Below are 19,358 nucleotides of genomic sequence, written 5' to 3'. Positions count from 1 at the left end.
AACACCGAGAGTGTGGAGCCTTTTTATTTCTGAATGAGTCACAGGTCAGAGGTCAGGCATGAGGACTGGACTGAAAATGAGTGAAAAAGCAGCTAATGTCCAAACAAGAACTGTGGGAGGAGCTTCAGGCAGCTGGAGAACTGTTGCTCAAGAGCACTTTAAACATGGCAGGAAAGTTTGGCTGCTTGGAAGCAAAACATAAAGAAATGAGGGGTGGCTCAAGACTTTTGCACAGTGCTGTAAATGTATTTATTTCTATACATTAAAAATTCTTGTATTTCTATTTATACACGTTTACATTCTGTATACCTTCCACGGTAAAACTCATCTTCTAGTCTGTGACCGACTATTTACTGGGCCACGATTTTCTGCATAAACACACATTAATACACCACCGTTCAAACATCCGGGCTCAAATAACACAAAATTAATCAGAAATTCTTCTACTGACAATAAACGATCAGTGTAATCATCACGAATCGATGATTTTTATGGAGCATTTACTCACACAGAGGATCATCACACCTGTGACAGACAGAGCAGCTCCGCCCTCTGCTGGTGATCCAGCTGCACTACACTCCGCTCAGGTTTCAGCTGCTGTTTGTTGCCTCCCACAGACCGATGCAGCGTCAGTGCTGCTGTTTGTTGCCTCCCACAGACCGATGCAGCGTCAGTGCTGCTGTTTGAACAGGGTGGAGTTGGTGCAGTGTTGGTCGGGGTAGTTCTTGGTGATGACAGACTGCAGCCTGGACTACATCGAGCTGCTCCAACAGGAAGTCAGCAGGAATCCTGGCGTGAGTCACCTCAGAAAATACTACTACTGCTGCTGCATTTACTATACTGCTACTGTACTGCCTCACCATGTCAAGCTTCAGCATCACCACGCTCACATTGTTTTCACGACACAGCAGCAGCTTTTTACAGTGACTTCCGTTTATCAGTGCTTTCTATGAGCTCTTATTTCTGTGGTTTGCAGCTTTCTGTGTTCCACTGGACACAGATGTTTCAGTCTGTGCATTAATGAAAGAACGACAAAGGTTAAAGTTCTCCTCATTCATATTTATGCCGGTTTGCTGTGAATCACTGTGTGGTGTTTCCAGGAGAAGTTCTACAGTCCCTGTTTGTTACCTTTGTGACTGTCAGGTTGTTCTGCTCCTCTCCTTCCCCTCAGAGGCTGCTGGATGTGGGGAAGGAGGAGGAGCAGGAGGAACCGCCTCCACCCTGCAGGACCCTCTCAGCCCTTTGCTCCATCCCCCGGCGGCTGGCCATCTCAGCGGGCCTTGGGGGAACGCCGGTCACTCCCCAACTGACTGAGGTAACCACAACAATTCAGAAACACAAACAGGTCACCTGACACCTGACCAGCCGTGTTACATAACAGCACTCCCACCTGGTTTACAGGTGGGGAGCTTCATGGTGATAACTGCCATGATCCTGGGTCCACAACACACTGTTTTCAGTTTTGGGCTTAGTATACCTTGTTCTTGGTTCCGAGTAGCTTTAGTTGGATTCTTCCCTCAGTGTTCCCGCCTCCCTTGTGTCATGTCCCCTGTGTTTAGTTCTCACTTCCTGTTTTATGTTCCCTGTGTGTTGTGTTGAGTTTTGCTTCCTCCCTGCCTCAGTGTGATTCTGTCTCTCCTGTTGTCTCATTAACCCTGGTGTGTATGGTTCGTGTGTTTCTCTTGTCGTGCCGTCATCATTGCTCATTTGTAATTCCATGATTTTATTCTTGAACTGTAGCACAGCATCTCTGCATGATTCGGTTATGAAGCCCCTCAGTGCATCTTCTGTTTTAGCTCCTCCCCCTTAAAGTAAACATTACTCCGAATGGCTGCCAATGGCAAACAGAAGGTTTGAACAGCTGGTGGGTGGAGCTTCCCTTCTCTGTGACATCGTTGAGATCCAACAGTAGAACAAACTGCGATAAACCGAGTGTTCAGAGCAGGTTTGGGCCCACACACTGAGCTCACTATTAGAAGCTTCATGTTTATTGTGAACGTCCAGCACAGGAACAAGAGATGTGTGACAGGAAGTGAGGAGTAGCAGCTTTGATCTGTTGTTTCCTGCCAGCACACATTCAGCACACGTTTCTCTGTTTTGATGTCAGAGCCTGAGGAGGGTTCTTTTTGGTGGAACCTTTCATGTCTTCAACTACGAGTGGAGGAGATCCTTCTTCCAGTTCAGGGAGCCAAAGTCGGAGTTATCGTACGCTTTGGAGGCCCACGGGGTGAGAAACTGATTCTGCTCACAGAACACATCAAGTACTACAGTTACAGTTTATGCTACTAAATCCTATTCTGCTGTTAGCTTCTGGAACTTAGAGGACTCTGTCTGAAATCACGTTATCCTTTACTGATCCTCACTGAGATGAGGATCAAAACAAGTCAAATAAATAAGTTAAAACATCTGAGACCATCTAAAGTGTTCAGTCAGTGAGACATTTGGTTCTAAAAAAACTGCACAAATATACAGCAGAGACTCCAGCTGCTGAAGATCCTCACTCCACTTTGAAGCTGGAGGAAACTCCCTTAATAAATCCAAGTCCTGTGAACAAAGCAGCGACTCACACATTCACGTTCCCTTCATGAACGACTTAACGAGCACGAAGTGCTTCAAAGTGCAGCAGTCTGAAAAAACGTGGCCGACTGGATCGAGATTTTAATGATTAATGATTCTTTTTCCAGGGTGGAAACCATACAGCATGCACCTTTAACGACTTTAAAAACTTTTTGAATTGACTTTGGATCTGCTCTGATCCACACAGGGTTATAATAGTTTTGGATTTTACATTATAGTTTTATTTCATTTTAACTTTTTTCTCTAATTCAGTTTGTTTTAATGAGTTTTTAGAGTGGTTTTACTCGTTTTTATTTTTTGTTTTAATGCTTAGTTTTACTTTAGTTTTCATTAGTTTTAGTTTTTCATACTTTATTTGTCAGGTGCAAGAGAAACTATTCAATTCAATTTTATTCATACAGCGCCAATCACAACAAACAGTGGCCTCAAGGCGCTTTATATTGTAAGGTGAAGACCCATCAATAATACAGAAAAACACAGCAATCAAAACAGCCCCCTGTGAGCAGCACTTGGTGACAGTGGGAAGGAAGATTAATAGAGAGATTAATAATGGAGATTAATAATGATAACAGTAATAAGACCTCAAATTATACCATTAAAAAAATGTATTCAACAACCAGCTGTTCACAAGAAAGCAGCATTATGTGCTAGCTGTGTGTAATATCAAGGACACACATGAACATCAACAGGGAGCAACATAAAGAAAAATCCAATAAACCTAAACTCTCAATAAACTCTTATCTCAAAAATGTTAAAATATGAATAAAATATTTATCTAAAAAATAAATTAAGAATAAATTGTAGTGCCCAGCAGTAGATGCAGGTCCAGCTTCAGTGCAGTAGATTAACATCCATGTGGTTTATAACATCAGAACACAGCGAAACATTATGAACAACAAAAAACTGAACTCAAAGCTCAAATACAGCTTTTCAAGATGGTTCTTGTACAGTCGTCCCTATATCGTGGGATTTTGCGGTACATAGGTATTTATGTAACTCCCCATAAATATGTTCATCACTCGGATGAAGAGGTCAGTTACGCCTTCAGCGGAAATAGAAGTTACAGTCGAGGGCGGAGATGCTGCACCACCTGATGGAGCACCTGATGGAGCAGCTGTAATCTTCTTGGCTGTGCAGTACTGTACATTCATCTCATCGTCATCACCTTCATCGCCATCAGTATTGCACAGCTACATAATTCATCATCTTCATCATTCAAGTTGTAGTAAGAGAGTGGGAAAGTTTTTAAAGCCTTAAAATATATATAAATAATAAAATAAATATAACGCCACTACTTAGGGGATTTTCACCTATGGTGGGTGTTAGGTTCGGACCACCGTTAAATAAAGAAAGACACAGAAACCCGTAGTTGATCTTTTTACCTGCAGGGAGAGTCTCCGTCAGCCAACACGCGTGTGTGTATGTCTGAGGGAGAGTCTGAACCTTCTTCCTGCTTGGCTCTTTTATTTTAGCATCATGTGAGTTTACACAAAGCTCAGGTAACAACATCACTCACTTCACATGATGTAATCATGTATGTGTATGTGGGTGTGTGTGTGTGTGTGTGTGTCCTCAGGAAACAGGCGTTACCTGCTTTCCATGTGCATGTTTATGATAAACACATTGTGATACATAGAAAAACAGTTAAGCGTTTATCTGTTCTAACAGCGGGGGTCTCTGGAATGTAACCCCCGCGATAGGTGAGTGTGCGTTGTATTTGTGTGTGTCACACAGTGGTGTGGACATCCCAGTCTCAATAACACATCTGCATCCTCCCACTGACATCATTAGAAATAAAAGCAGAAATATATATATATATATTTCTGCTTTTATTTCTAATGGTGTCAGTTTTGGTCCTCCATACTGATGGTGTTCCTGTGTATTAACCAGGCAGCAGTTATTTTTAGCTGAAAACGGTCCATCGTGGCTGTCACCTCGCTGCGTGGCCGTGATGCTGGTTCTCTGTTGGAGCTGCTCAGACAGCTAGCTTGGTTACTTACTCACTAATTAGACCTCTGCACTGGTTCTTAGGTACCCTAACCCAACTGGCACTGATTCTTGTGTAGCTGCATTATGTGTGTTAATGATCTTGTCGTCTGTGCTGGTGTTTTATCTGTGGTGCCGATAGAAACAAAGAATGCTGGGACCTTTTCCCTCCTGCCTCCTCCCTCTTTGTGCTCAGTTTGCTCAGGGCTGTGTGGGCCCGACATGATGTTTTCTTGAGAGGTGCAGGTCAGGTTAGGTCGTAGGTCACTGTGTAGGCTCAGAGCACTTTCTGTAGCTGCCTTGAGTGCTTCTCAGGTGGACTTTGGTTGGTAGTTTTCTCCTTGAGAACACGCGCACACACACAGGCACACACACACACACACACACACACACTGAGGTGCCGGATGGCGCTCCCAGCTTAAACTGCTGGAGTGGAAAGAGTGATTTCATATTGATACACAAGGCTTTAAATAAACTGAGAAACAGGAAAACAAATCTATGATTTCATTTTGTTTTAGTTTTGTTAACACTTCAGTTTCAGTTATCATTTTTTCCTGTTCTCATTTTCGTTATTTCAGTTAACAAAAGTTTTTCTATTTCAGTTTTCATTATCGAGAATAACCCTTTTTTAAAAAATCTGTTGTCTCTTTTATAGTCACTTAACACTATCTTATACCTTGCCAGCTTGTGTAACACTGTTTTTGTTTTGTTTTTTGTCAGCTGTTTCTGTGTTTCGGTTATTGTTCAGGTGTTTAATGTCTTTGTGTACTTTGTGATCATCTTGAAAATCTCTATAAATAAAGTGTTAAAGAAAAGAGAACAGCCTTGATCCACACCGGCTCAAAAGCATACAGACTCCAGTGTATAAATATGTGTATAAATATACCCCACTAATGTTAGGTTAAATATCTGTTTATTGTGGCCCTCAGACAGCGGTGAGTTTCTGCAGAATGAAATGGCCTGTGAACAAACACTTCAACAGTTTTCTCTGTTTTAGTCTGTGTGTGGTCTCACCTGGTCAGGTATGTGTTTCAGGGTGGGGCTCGGGCCATTCAGATGGTCGTTCAGGCGCGCATCATTAAACACCTGCTGTTCAACCGAGAGAGTGGCTCAGGCGAACAGGCGCTGCACAGGTGAGGACAGGTACCATGACATCATCTTCTTTGGTGGGTTTAAGCATAAAGATGAGACTTCCACCTGTAAACAAGATGTCACATGATCAAAAATTAACGTGTTGGAAAAATAATGTGCAGCTTCATCAGCAGCGCTCGTCGCCACGGGAACAACTCGAAGGTAACTGCTGGCGCTTCGTGGTGACGGATTACTGCGTTTCTGTCCGTCAGTTCGGGCAAACTCTGAAATTGTGTCTGTTTACCGCCCAATTCCTGTTTCACCTTTGACCTGTAGTATCAGCCGCTCTGAGGGTGAGCGAGGTCACCTAGACTCTAATGTGTTTCTGTTATTTTGTCCACCCCGTCACTCACGTCTCTGCAGTCTGGGAGAAGTAGGACAGCAGGAGCAGGACAGGGCACTGGCGGCAGCGCTGAGCGACAGCCTCTGGTTGGCCGGCCAGGAGACGAGCGCCACTGTCACCTTGGTAACCGAAGACTATTGCATCACGCCTCACCTGGACTACAAACTGGACACTTTCACAGAGAGGGTACGGCCCGGTCCTCACAGGACTTCCAAACACTGCTCTGTCTCCAGACGGCGTCTCGTCATACGTGTTCTTTATGTCGTGACTTTCAGCTGCAGCTCTTCACGTTCAGCAAGAAGGACGACGCCAGGAAGTTCATCCTCGACCACATTCAGTGTGTGAGTACATGATCCAATCAGGATGTGTGCTGTACTCACTGACTGGTGACTCAGGTGATGAAAATATGTAACACCCTAACACATCAGCAGGTACACAAAACACAAGGTAAGCAACACAAAATCTCAACTCCTGAGATCTTTACACGCAGGCTGCAGTGTGATTGTTTGGTTTGGAGAAACTGATGCTCTCCTCTGTGATGAGAACTTAGCTGATTGTATGAGCGCGTCACTGCTGCAGAAGAAAACATGAGTGTGATAAACGTCCTCCACATGCAGCCATCACTGTTCTCTTGTAGTTTAAGGAGGAGGGCAGCCATGGCGTCATCCTGTTCCTCTACAGTCTCATCTGCTCCCGTACGGTCGAAAGGTAACAACACAGTGCAACCTTACAGTGATGTTAGCGCCCCCAACAGGATACACTCTCTATTACACCCTGCAGTATACAAGGTTTCATCAGGTTTACTGTGCGCTAACATTTGTGTTTAAATCACTGCTAAAGACCACAATGACAGTCAGCAGCACCCAGATATGAAACAGCTTAACACTGTTGAACCTTAAATACGCTGATGATGTGCCATCCTCTTCCTCACAGGCTGAGGGAGGATCTGGACTCTCCAACGTCCCACCTGCTGCACCTCAGCTTGGGCAACTTTGTCTGTCGTCAGGTAAGCAGCTCACCTGCTGTCTCAGGTGACAACAATTAAAAGCAGACGCACTGTAAAGGTGTTTCTACCTGTGCAGTAACAATACATGAACATACAGCCAAGGCCTGAATGGCAGCGATGATCAGATATCAATTTAACACCTGCTGCCCTGATCCCAGGCCTGCTCTGTAGTTTCTATTACAGACGACTCACATTACACTGACATCTATAGACACTTACAGAGACAAGCAGCCTGCTGCACAGACCCACTGCAGCCAGACACCCTCAGCAACTGAGAGTAACTCAGAACATCAAACAGACCTCAGCTGGGATAAAAACCTGTCAGCTGCTATCGTTGCTCCTCCGTGTTAAACCTGCGTTTGTGGGAAAGCTTAAAGTCAGTAACAAAGGCTGCAGAGGGTATGTGGGGGGATAAACAGTGGGCAGAGTGATATTTGGTGCTGGGTTTCCTGTTAGTGTCTCTGTGGAAGCTCATAATTCACTGATGCAGCTTCCAGGGAAGCTACAGGAAACACTTTCAGTAACTTTGTCCTTCCTGTCTTTGTTTCCCAGAAAGTTATGAGCTGTTTTTCTCCTCTTCGTTAACATCGGCTCTCAAAGGTCTGACCCTTCAGAGCAACCTGCACACCTGCTAAAGCTCAGAGCTTCTAAAACTCACAGAACATGCACACCTGTGGTGGCCTCAGAGAACGTGCAGTGCACAGCTTATGACATGTCATATTAAAATAGTGCTGTAGAAGGCATCTCCCTTCTTGGTAGAGAACTAATCTCAACACAACCTGCAGATGAAGCAACACTATGAGAATGAAAGCTGGATCCCTGCAGCCATTAATGTAATTCAGTCTGAATAAATGTGAGCTTATGGCTGTCAAGAGCTGCACTAAACTTGAACTGTATAAAGGAGGAAGTGCCCAATCACACGGAAAACCCAAAGTCAATGAAATCAGAGATTTTTCCTTGAAAGGAAGAATTTTAGCCAAGCCAACTTTATTTATAAAACACTTTAAAAACAGCAACCACTGACCAAAGTGCTGAACGTGGGAACAAACACACCAGCACGAGTGAAAGTACAGATTGAAAGAAAATTAAAACATAAAATAAAAGCATCAATAAAATACACAGTTAATCATAATCATAAAATAAATAAAATAGGTAAAAATCAACATCTCATACTAGGTTGAAAGCCAAGCGGAAGAGGTGGGTCTTAAGAAAAGATTTAAAAATGGCAAGTGAAGAGGCCTTTTTAATTTATAATGGCAGTGAATTCCACAATTTGGGAACTGCCACAGCAAAGTCTCTGTCCCCCAGAGCCTCCGCTGTGTCCTCGGCACATCTAGGTGCAGTTGGTCAGCTGATCTGAGTGACCGGGAAGGGGAGTGTAAGTGCAGCAACTCAGAGGTACAGTGGGGCAAGAATGGAACTGAAGGGCAGCAGATACAGAGAGAACAGCAGAGGTCCAAGTATCGAGCCCTGTGGCACCCCACACAACAATGGAGCAGAGGATGATCTGAAATCATTTAGGCTAACACAAAAAGATCTCTGGGCCAAGTATGACCTAAGCCACTCCAGAGCAGTGCCTTGACACAATGCTCTAAATGAGAGATTAAAATACTATGATCCACTGTGGCAAAGGCAGCTGTTAAATCTAAGAGAATTAAAATTACATGGTCTCCTGCATCTGTAGCCAGAAGGATGTCATTAAAAACCCTCAGTGGTGCAGATTCTGTGCTATGAAGAGGCTTGAAGCAAGACTGAAAAACCTCAAGGATATCATTTTCATCTAAAGAGGCTTTCAATTGGCTGCAAACAACTTTCTCCAAAATTTTAGAAAGAAAGGGGAGCTTAGAAATGGGTCTAAAGTTGGATAACACAGTGGGATCCAAGCCAGGGTTTTTGATCAGTTTAAAAGATTTAGATTTTAGTCAGTAAAGCAAAATGAATCTCAGATCATGCAGCCTCAGCTCTCCATCTCAGTGATGAGACCCTAAAAGCCATTGACTAAATGCTCTTCAAGTTTATATGCAAAAATAGGAGTTACTGTCTGAAATTGTTATGAATTCATGTGAAAATCTCAATTTCCTGGATTTTTATACATTTAAGATTAACTGGACCCTGAACAGGAGAAGTGGAAGAGAATGGATAGAAACAAATTTTATACAAACATAAATCTGTTTTTGGAATATTGTTTCAGGACACCATCATTTGGGTGGAGCAGTTATTCAGTAGTGAAGGACTTTTGCTCACCTATGAAGAATAAAATACGATATTCCTTTCATTCCTGGAGACGATGCTGAGGTGTTCAGAGTTGTCCGTTCTGCTGTGCTTTCAAGAGCCAAGAGGCTCGATGCTCACAGCCTCATCTGTCTGCCTGCAGCAGATACACCTGCAGGGAGAATCTCCTCATCACGTAATTAACAGATCCATGAGAACCTTGTTTCAAAAGAACATCACAACATGACCGGATGTTCTTCCACATTGGAATAGGTCTGTGGCTGGGATACCATGGAAAAACAGATCTCTGATTACAAATTAAATTAAAGATATTTCTTATAAATTTACCCATAAAATGTTTCCAGCTAAAACGAATGTTAAAAACAGATCAAATATTAACTGCAGCTTCTGTGATTTTGTCCTGAAACTGTGACTTTATTCACAATAACACAGAAACATTTCATCTTATTGTGGAAGAATCTGTTTGTTTGAAAACTGTACACACATGAATCAATCTGACTGATAAGTTTTCTATTGTTAAACATCAGCTTCACTTTCGCAAATGCTACTGCTTTCATACTTCAGACAATTCAAGATTCAAGAAGACTTTATTGTCATTATATGTAAACATATAACGAAATTTGTGTTCCAGAGCACCCATCCAAGAGAGATACAAACACAGAAACAAACAGGGGGGGGCAGGTGTCTGAGGTCGTGCAGCCATTTTGCCGGCGCTACCTTTAGCAGGAAAACAGAAAGAGATACACTGGGATAGGTAGGTTAAAAAAAATCATCTGGTACTGTGTTCATTAAGAACACCTTACGAGGTTCCAAACAACACCTCAGCAAAGCAGCAGCACATTTAAAGCCTGGAGAGCACTAGGGTGGGTAGGGGAGGGGCTGCCAGCGGAGATGAGCAGGATACTGTGATGGCCAATCAGCTTCCAGACCAGCAGTTCATGATGATGTTCATGATAAGATGGTACAGTCAGCCTTGGTTGCCAGGATACCAGTTCATACAGATCACAACACGGGGCGGGGGTGAAGAGCATCTGTTTACAGACATCTCTAAGAGGCGATTTAGACAGACAGCATCCAAGGCCGTCTGGGAGCCAAACTCCAAATACTGCAGTTGTTTTGGTTCAGGCCGTCATAACTATTTGCTGACAGACTTACAGTTTTCTGGTGACCTCTGAGAAGTCCAATCATCCAAATCTGGTTCTACTCCACCATGCAGAACAGAGACTCCAACACTCCTCCAGATGTAATCAACTTTGATTCAGCTCTATTGAGTCTGATTGAGTTCGTACTGTAAAAAACAAAAAGAAAAAAAAAAAGCTGCAGGACTCTCCTGTGTGTCTGCAGGCTCTGATGAACCTGCTGCTGACCGGCAGAGCTGGTCCACACGTCTTCAACGGGACTCTGTACTTCGGGCAGGACGGCCTACCTCTGCAACGCCCCCTGCAGGGCATCCTGTCCCGCAGCGATGTGGGATATCTGCACTGGAGCCGAGAGCAGATGGAGCGAGGCACACTGCCGCAGGTAGAGTCCTTTTATTACCGTCAAACCAGCACAGGAAGTATTTACCTGCCCTGTGACTGATACTGGTTAACACTCAAAGAGTAATCTGAGTACTGCTGTCGTTGTTCAGGTGGAATTACATGACTGTCACAGAGTGCACTGAGCATGTGCAGACACATGCTTTACAGTTCAGTGTCTGATTTCCCTCCCTGACAGAAACAGTTGATCACTGTGATCAGGATGCAGCAGGATGAACCAGCTGATCCAGGGACAGCCTGTCATCAACACACAGCTCACCCAATAATGACTTCAGTTGTGTTACGGAACTGAAATAAAGTGCTTCTGTCCTTTAGCTATTCTCTGACTGGTTGGTTCCGGATGTCCTCCTCTGATGGTGCCCATTGGCTCCAACAGACATTAGCAGCATAGGTAAAGCCCAACAGAAGCTCTCGCATGTGGAGGCAGCTGGTTGTGGTGGTTGAAGGTGATGCTGTCAGGAGGCTGCTGTAAAGCGTCTTGTAGTGCTGTGATATATTTTACTACATCAGAAACCCGTAAAACACCTAAACATGGAGGTGCATCCTTTATCTTACCCCCCGCCATTGTGTATTTTTTATTTCATGAGCATCACAGTTTTGTTTGTTCCCCCTTTATTCCATCACACCCATAAAGTGAGAGTTTCAGCAGTTCTTCAGTGCTGACTGAGGGGAAACCTCATCAAAGCACCAAAGCTGCAGTTCCTCTGGTGTCCAGCAGAGGCACCACAGTGAGTCCGTCCCCATGTTAAAACTTTCCAGCACAAATGAACATGTTTACAGGCAGATACACAAACTGATAGTTTCCTTCTTCATAGCAGCTTTGATTGCAGAGGGTTCTGCAGCTCATCCACCTGCATAACTCGTGTTAATTGGCAGTTGTTCTTCTAGGCCCTGCCTTAAACTGCACCTGTTCACAGTGAGCAGCCAGACACCCTCAGCAACTGTGAGTAACTCAGAACATCAAACAGACCTCAGCTGGGATAAAAACCTGTCAGCTGCTATCGTTGCTCCTCCGTGTTAAACCTGCGTTTGTGGGAAAGCTTAAAGTCAGTAACAAAGGCTGCAGAGGGTATGTGGGGGATAAACAGTGGGCAGAGTGATATTTGGTGCTGGGTTTCCTGTTAGTGTCTCTGTGGAAGCTCATAATTCACTGATGCAGCTTCCAGGGAAGCTACAGGAAACACTTTCAGTAACTTTGTCCTTCCTGTCTTTGTTTCCCAGAAAGTTATGAGCTGTTTTTCTCCTCTTCGTTAACATCGGCTCTCAAAGGTCTGACCCTTCAGAGCAACCTGCACACCTGCTAAAGCTCAGAGCTTCTAAAACTCACAGAACATGCACACCTGTGGTGGCCTCAGAGAACGTGCAGTCAGTGCACAGCCTATGGCATCTCCCTTCTTCATAGAGAACTAATCTCAACACAACCTGCAGATGAAACAACACTATGAGAATGAAAGCTGGATCCCTGCAGCCATTAATGTAATTCAGTCTGAATAAATGTGAGCTTATGGCTGTCAAGAGCTGCACTAAACTTGAACTGTACAGCATCCCTATAAAGGAGGAAGTGCAATATTTATCTCAATAATGAAGGATCAAAACAGTTTGATTTCTGACTGCGCCAGTCCTCATGCCAGATACTGCGAGATACTGAACTCTGAGGTGCTCTCCGAGCACCTCAGAGTGTGAATGCGTGAATATTAGAAAGAAAGCACTTTGAAGTAGAAAACAGTGCTTGTATGAATGAATAAATGCAAACGTGTTATATAAAGAGCTTTGAGTGCACAGCCTGAGTAGAAAAGCGCTCTATAAGAACCAGTCCATTTACACATCCTAGCACTCCACCCTCTCCACCCTAATGCCTGGTTTCAAAAAAACAAACTAATGTTAAGCTTCAAAATGCAGAGTCCAAAACCAGTAAGTGACATTAGGTATGTGATGGTTGATGCTGTCTGTGGTACTGCCCAATCAGAGGCAGCACCCACCTGAAAATTGTGATGTGGGAGATTGTAAATCTTAGGGGTCAAAGGTAAAAAAGTCTGCAACCTAAGGGTAAAACTCCTGATTCCCGAGAAGTTCCTGAGACGGTAACGCACCATATAAAGTCAGATCCTCACTGAACTCCACCTGCCTTGTTACAGCCACGTAAAAACCTGCGGGTACTCCTACATAGCCTCTCATGCTGTGTCTGCTCTGTCTGCAGGTGGGCAGCATGCTGAAGACTCCCAGGTTTCCAGTCTGGGTTTGCTGCATCAACAGCAGCCACTCGGTCCTGTTCGGCGTGAACCGCTCACTGCTGTCCGACTGGAAGATGGAGCATCTCTTCCAGCTGTACTACTACAACGGACAGAGCTCGCAGACAGCGACGGCCAGGCTGACAGTCGGTGAGGGCCGCAGTCGGGTGTCTGTGGGTCTGATCGGGATCAGTTCATGTCTCATCCACCATCTCTTTTCTGCTTGCTGTGCAGATACTCACTCCCACCACTGGGAGGCGTCATCCAGAGACGGAGACCCAGAAAAAAGGTTTCCTTCACTGGAAATGACCATCAGGACCAAGTGGGACGGAGCTGCCATCAACTGGAACGACACCCCCCCCTTCTACTAAACACTGGCACAATGGTTCCCCAAAGGCTGATCTGGAGTCACCACAGCATCCGCTACTCTGTTTTTATGATTACAGGAAAATGGACATTAGGAAGTCCAAACTCCACAGGACGATCCAACCGAGCAGCTCAGCGCCGACACCTGAATCCAAAGGTGCCTCCACAGTTTTTCAGGAGCAGTCTGCTGATGAAGGTGAACAAGCCAAGGAAGCCAAAGCTGTGTGGACTACAATACTGTGCAAAAGTCTTGAGCCACCCCTCATCTCTGTATTCTGCAGGAAACAGGAAATAGGTGCAGAGATTTATCACCATCTCCCCAATGTTACACTTTTATTCTCTGAAGTTCTGTCTGATGTTCTATCTTCTGTTCTCTTAGCTATACAGCACTTTGGGAAACTGTTTCCAAATGTGATACAGAAATAAATAAGATGTGAACCGAAACATGCAAACATAAATGATACAGTATACAAGTTTGTACAATTCTAACAAGTTTGAAAATCAACTCTTCCTGTCATTGCTTTAAGCAGGACCAGGCTCAGGGAGGGGCAGATGACTGCCCCTCCCTGAGCCTGGTACTGCTGGAGGTTTCTTCCTGTTAAAAGGAGTTTTTCCTTCCCACTGTCGCCAAGTGCTGCTCATAGGGTTGTTTTGGTTGTTGGATTTTCTCTGTAATTATTTTAGGGTCTTTACCTTACAATATAAAGCTCCTAGAAGCAACTGTTGTGATTTGGCACTAAATAAATAAAGTTAAATTCATAATAACAATAATAATAATAATAGTAATACATTTTAGTTATAAGCAGTGTTAATTTCATTGACAAAATATTTTTGTCATAGGTTTCGCCAATGACCCTTTTTTCCATGACGAAAACGAGACTATAACTAAATTAAAACCACCTAAAAGGATAAAAACGATGCAGAAATTAATTGACACTTTCGTCTTGTAAATTTCGCAAATTAATTGACAATTTCAAAAATGGTTTAGTCTTGACAAAGCGTCATCGTTTTTATCATTTTAGGTGGTTTTAATTTAGTAATCGTCTCGTTTTCATCATGAAAAAAGGGTCGTTGGCGAAACCTATGACAAAAATATTTTGTCAATGAAATTAACACTGGTTGTAAGCACCTTTCATGACACCCACGGACACTTTACAGGGGTTAAAACGAAAAATCACATAAAGCACAAACAGAAACTAAAATGACCAAAGGAACTAAAGTGAGTATGCAATCTTGAACAGGTAAGTTTTGAGTCGTGATTTGAAAACTTGAAGAGAGTCAATATTGCGAAGGTCTGGTGTTCCACAGCTGGGGAGCAGAGCGGGAGAAAGCTCTGTTCCCCATGATGCTGAGGCAGGCAGAGGGAACAGTAAGGCGGATAGAGGAGGAAGAGCAGAGGGTGCGGGAGGAGGAGGTGATGTGAAGAAGTTCGGCTAGATAAGGAGGGACAAGGTTGTGGATGGCCTTGAATGCAAACAGGAGGATTTTGAAATTAATTCTGAACTTAACTGGGAGCCAGTGGAGCTGCTGTAGGACTGAGGTGATGCGGTGAAATGAGGGTGTTCTGGTGAGAATGCGAGCGGCTGAGTTTTGTACCATTTGAAGCTTCTGGAGGAATTTGTGAGGGAGGCCAAATAAAAGACAGTTACAGTAATCAATACGGGAGGTAACAAGTCTATGAACAAGGATGGAGGTAGTATGTGGGGAGAGGGAGGGGCGGAGACTATTTATGTTTCATAGGTGGAAATATGCAGATCGGGTAATATTATTAATATGGGAGTGAAAGGATAGCGTGCTGTCAAGGATGACACCCAGACTCTTAACCTGAGGGGAGGGGAAACTGAGGAGCTGTCGATGGTGAGGGAGAAACTGCCAACTTTGGAAAAGGTGGATTTTGTTCCGACGAGGAGGAACTCAGTTTTGTCGCTGTTTAAGAAAGTTTGAGGTGAACCAGGATTTGACTTCAGATAGGCGGGTGGGAGGGAAGAGTTAGGCTTGGTGGATAAGTAGCGCTGGGTGTCATCTGTAAAAACAATGGAAATGGATGCTGAATTTGAAAAAGATATTTCCAAGTGGAAGAAGGTAAGTGATGAAAAGGAGAGGTCCCAGGACAGAGCCTTGAGGAACACCTGAAGAACGGAACCAGTCAAGGGGTGTGGGTGATGCCGATAGAGGATAATCTACTGAGGAGGACATTGTGGGAGACAGTGTCAAAGGCTGCACTCAGATCAAGGAGGATGAGGAGGGACAGTAGTCTGGAATCAGCTGCCATGAGAAGGTCATTAGTGATTTTTAGTATAGCAGTTTCTGTGGTAAATTGAATTGTTCTCCGGGCTTCCTGAAGGACATTCAAAGCTGCTCTCTGTCAGGATGATCCCACACTAGAGACCGGCTCTCCCTGTTTCCCTTCATTAATAATGGCTTCCTGACAGCTGCCCTTTCTCTGAGACTGTTTCTGATGAGGCTTCAGCGAACAGCTGATGGATCAGCTGAAGGTCCAGATGATCTCCCAGGTCCTGTCAGGTCTTTGCTGGACTTGTTCCTGTTTCTTAAGGACGTGACTTTCAGATCCTGATCATCTGCTGAGGATCGTTTTTCTATCTCACATGTTAGAATAGATAAACGTTTAACTGTTTTTCTATGTATCATAATGTGTTCATCATAAACATGCACATGACCATCAGATTGTAAGCACAAAACATACTCACACACACCCGGACCCTCCAGGTGAGGAAAGCAGGTAACGCCTGTTTCCTGACGTCACACACACATACACACACCCCCACACACTTACGTGACGCTAAAATAAAAGCACCGGCAGGAAGAAGAAAGTCAGACTCTCTTTCAGAGGCACGTGAGTGTTAGCTGACTGAGACTCTCCCTGCAGGTAAAAAATCAACTACGGGTTTCTGTGTCTTTCTTTATTCAACGGTGGTCCGAACCTAACATCACAGTTCTTCTGTCCTCCACGTGTCCAGTTTCCTCACATTTTTAAGCACACACTCCACACATGCTGAGAAAAGTTTGCAGCTAACATCTCTTTGGGAGTCACCATGTTGGAGTAAAAATCCTATTTTATCCTGTCAGACTGAGTTTCTCTCAGATTCAACTAAAGAAATGGAACAAATGACAGGCTGCTGGTAACAAACAGATACAGTTTAAACTGGTCCTTTGCTCAGTGGTCTGAGTTTGGAGCCTTTTTATTCCTGAATGATTCACAGGTCAGAGGTTTAATGGTCAGGTATGAGGACTGGACTGAAGATGAATGAAAATCCACAGTAACTGAAAGCACCCTGAGATCTGATTCTGGAACCGTTCAAATGACCTGAGAGGTCAGAGATGTGCTGGGGGGCCAAACCACTGAGAGCTTTATGAACTAGAAGGATTTTATAGATGAGTCTGATATTCCACTTTCAGTTCTGGTCAGACTCCCTGTTCCTGCAAGGTCTCTGCTGCTCTGAATGAGCTGAAGTCGTTACTGTTGATCTTCAGCTCATTGATGACTTCAGTTATTTGTAAACATTTTCCTTTAAATATTTTTCTGTGCTAAGAAAGATTAGAAAGAGGTCTGTAATTAATTACTTGAGTGATTACAGCTGCCTGCAGAGAGCTGCTGGTAATATTTACTAAATTATTTATGAAACAATGAAATCCAGACTTGAATAGTGGGGGTGGGGTGGGGGGTGTTACAGGTGTGTTTACAGGTGAAGATTACATAACTATTGATGGATGAGAATAAAAGAGCAGAATTAGACTGATGATTGTTCATCAGCTGTGAGGTTCTCTGGCTCCTGACTTCATTGCAGCAGTTAAGTGCATTTATGGTTTCTCTTTTCTCCGTTTGACCTTTTCCCTGTTTCTCCAGGTGGACCACAGACAGTCTGTGTGCAGGTTCACTGATAAATGCCTCAGCCGTGAATACAGCAGGCAGAACTGCAGCTCAATGTGGCAGAAATCATATTCACTCAGGTCGACACGTCACAGTCATTAATACAATTGTTCATTTGGAAAAAATTCGTATTCACATCCTTCCAAAAAGGAAAACTGTATTTAATTTCCTTACACTGCGATTGAAAGTGTTGGGAAATAAATTTGGATGGAACTAAGGGACGCTTCACAATTATTGACATTTTCCAGAGCGTACAAAGCGTACGACGACGGGGGGGGGGGGGGGGCAGTGATATTCCGTGGTCTGCAGCGATATGGCCTCCGGTCTGGCAGATCAGTTCAAAGGCCTCATTGAATTCTCTAAAACAGTCCATCACCGATTCACAAAATGACTCTACAGATGATATTAGAGAGGAACAAGCTGTGAATGCGGCGCAGCAGGTGTGGGAAGCAGCCAAAGCCACCGGAGATAAATTCAACAAGAAGTGGAAGCATTGTTCCAAAAATGAAAACCATACGCAGTAAACCGCAGAAAACAGGGCGCTAGTGAGCAGGCAATGGAGTAAGTTGTGTGTAAAGAGAGCTCTGCTGACAATCTGATTTAACCTTTTCTTTTCTGCACCCTGCATCATCACTGACATACAAAATAGCTAACCTAAGGACTACTGATATTTTTAGTCCCTATCGCTCATCTTAAATGGCAAGCAACCTCCAAAAATACAAGTATACCAGTAAGAATTCTGCTATCAAGATGGAGGCTGCGCTACCCAGCACTAGCAACATGTCCGACCAGCGTGAGGAAGCCACCATAATGGACATGAAAGCAGAGTTACTGTCTTCACTCAAAATGGAAATAATCGGTCTTCTACGGACAGAGGTAAAGAACGCATTGGCCGAGGAATTTGGTGAGATTAAATCGGAACTACAAGGCGTCAAGATGGAAATGGCCAACAACACCGCAGTGCTACGTTCTGACTTGGACAAAATTAAAGCATCAGTGTCGGATATGGAACGGGGCCTCTCGGCATGCTTGGACGATATAACAGCTCTTCAAAGCACCATACAAAAGCTGGAAAAAAACATGGAGAGCCTGCAGAAGTGTTTGGACCTGGAGGGGAGAATGAGGAGGTCAAACATTCGTATTTTGAACGTAGTAGAAGAACCTGGATCAAGCTCGCCAGCATTCGTCTCAAAGATAATCAAAGAGACACTGAAAATGGACAAGGATGTCCTGATCGATCGATCCCACCGGACCTTACAACCCAAGAGAACAGATGGTAAACCCCGGGCCATTATCGCAAAGTTACACTACCATCAGGACTGTGTAGAAGTACTCCGCCGGGCCAGAGAGGAAGGCTCGCTGCAGTTCAGAGGCTCCACCATCCTCATCTTCCTGGACTACCGACCGAGTGTTGCGCGTGCAAGATCGGCGTTTAACGATGTCAGAAAGCTGCTGAGAGGATGGGACGGAGTCTGTTATGGGATTCTCCATCCTCCTGTCTTCGTATCACATACAACGGAACTGAGAGACAGTTTCAGGACGCGACTGAGGCTATGGCATATGTGAAGGCAAACATCATGTAAGACGATGACCCCACCTCGTCCCGAAGCGGACTTAAAGGCTCCTGTAAACATTATGTGGGTCCTGACCCCTGCTCGTCTTCCTTTTTTTTTTCCTTTTTCTCTTCTGTCTTATATTAGCCGGAGATATGAATTGTGTACTCTCACCAACCATGGACCGCAGTTCGTGCCAAGAAATGACCCTATCAAAAGACATTTCAAATGCTCCTCGAAACTTATGGAATGACCGATACCTGGTGTTTTCGAAACCCTGGCAGCAGAAGCTATTCTTTCTACTCCCCAGTTCACAAAACATACTCACGTATAGATTACTTTTTCCTAGACAGTGAGATGCTGCCACTGGTCACAGAGTGTGATTACGGAGCCATAGTCATCTCCGATCATGCCCCATTAGTGACCACTTTGTGTTTACCAAGTACACAAGCCAGCTACCGCCCTTGGCATTTCGATACACTGCTACTCTCAGATATAAAATTTGTAAA

General features: G+C 44.1%; 1 protein-coding gene across 1 annotated transcript; it reads left to right on the top strand.

Annotated features, from left to right (window-relative positions):
* The first annotated feature begins 669 nt into the window (after window positions 1-669).
* Window positions 670-13,781, top strand: mindy4b (MINDY family member 4B). Its single transcript, XM_030745141.1, has 11 exons — window positions 670-794; window positions 1,172-1,315; window positions 2,108-2,227; window positions 5,599-5,696; window positions 6,058-6,223; window positions 6,313-6,378; window positions 6,675-6,745; window positions 6,971-7,043; window positions 10,620-10,796; window positions 13,011-13,191; window positions 13,276-13,781. The coding sequence occupies exons 1-11, from the start codon at window positions 732-734 to the stop codon at window positions 13,410-13,412; spliced, it is 1,296 nt and encodes a 431-aa protein (XP_030601001.1). The 5' UTR covers window positions 670-731; the 3' UTR covers window positions 13,413-13,781.
* Window positions 13,782-19,358: the final 5,577 nt, after the last annotated feature.

Source organism: Archocentrus centrarchus, chromosome 13 (assembly GCF_007364275.1).
Source record: "Archocentrus centrarchus isolate MPI-CPG fArcCen1 chromosome 13, fArcCen1, whole genome shotgun sequence".
NCBI classification, from domain to species: Eukaryota; Metazoa; Chordata; class Actinopteri; order Cichliformes; family Cichlidae; genus Archocentrus; species Archocentrus centrarchus.
Note: the sequence above shows the minus strand (reverse complement) of the source record. Positions and strands in the feature narration are given on the sequence as shown.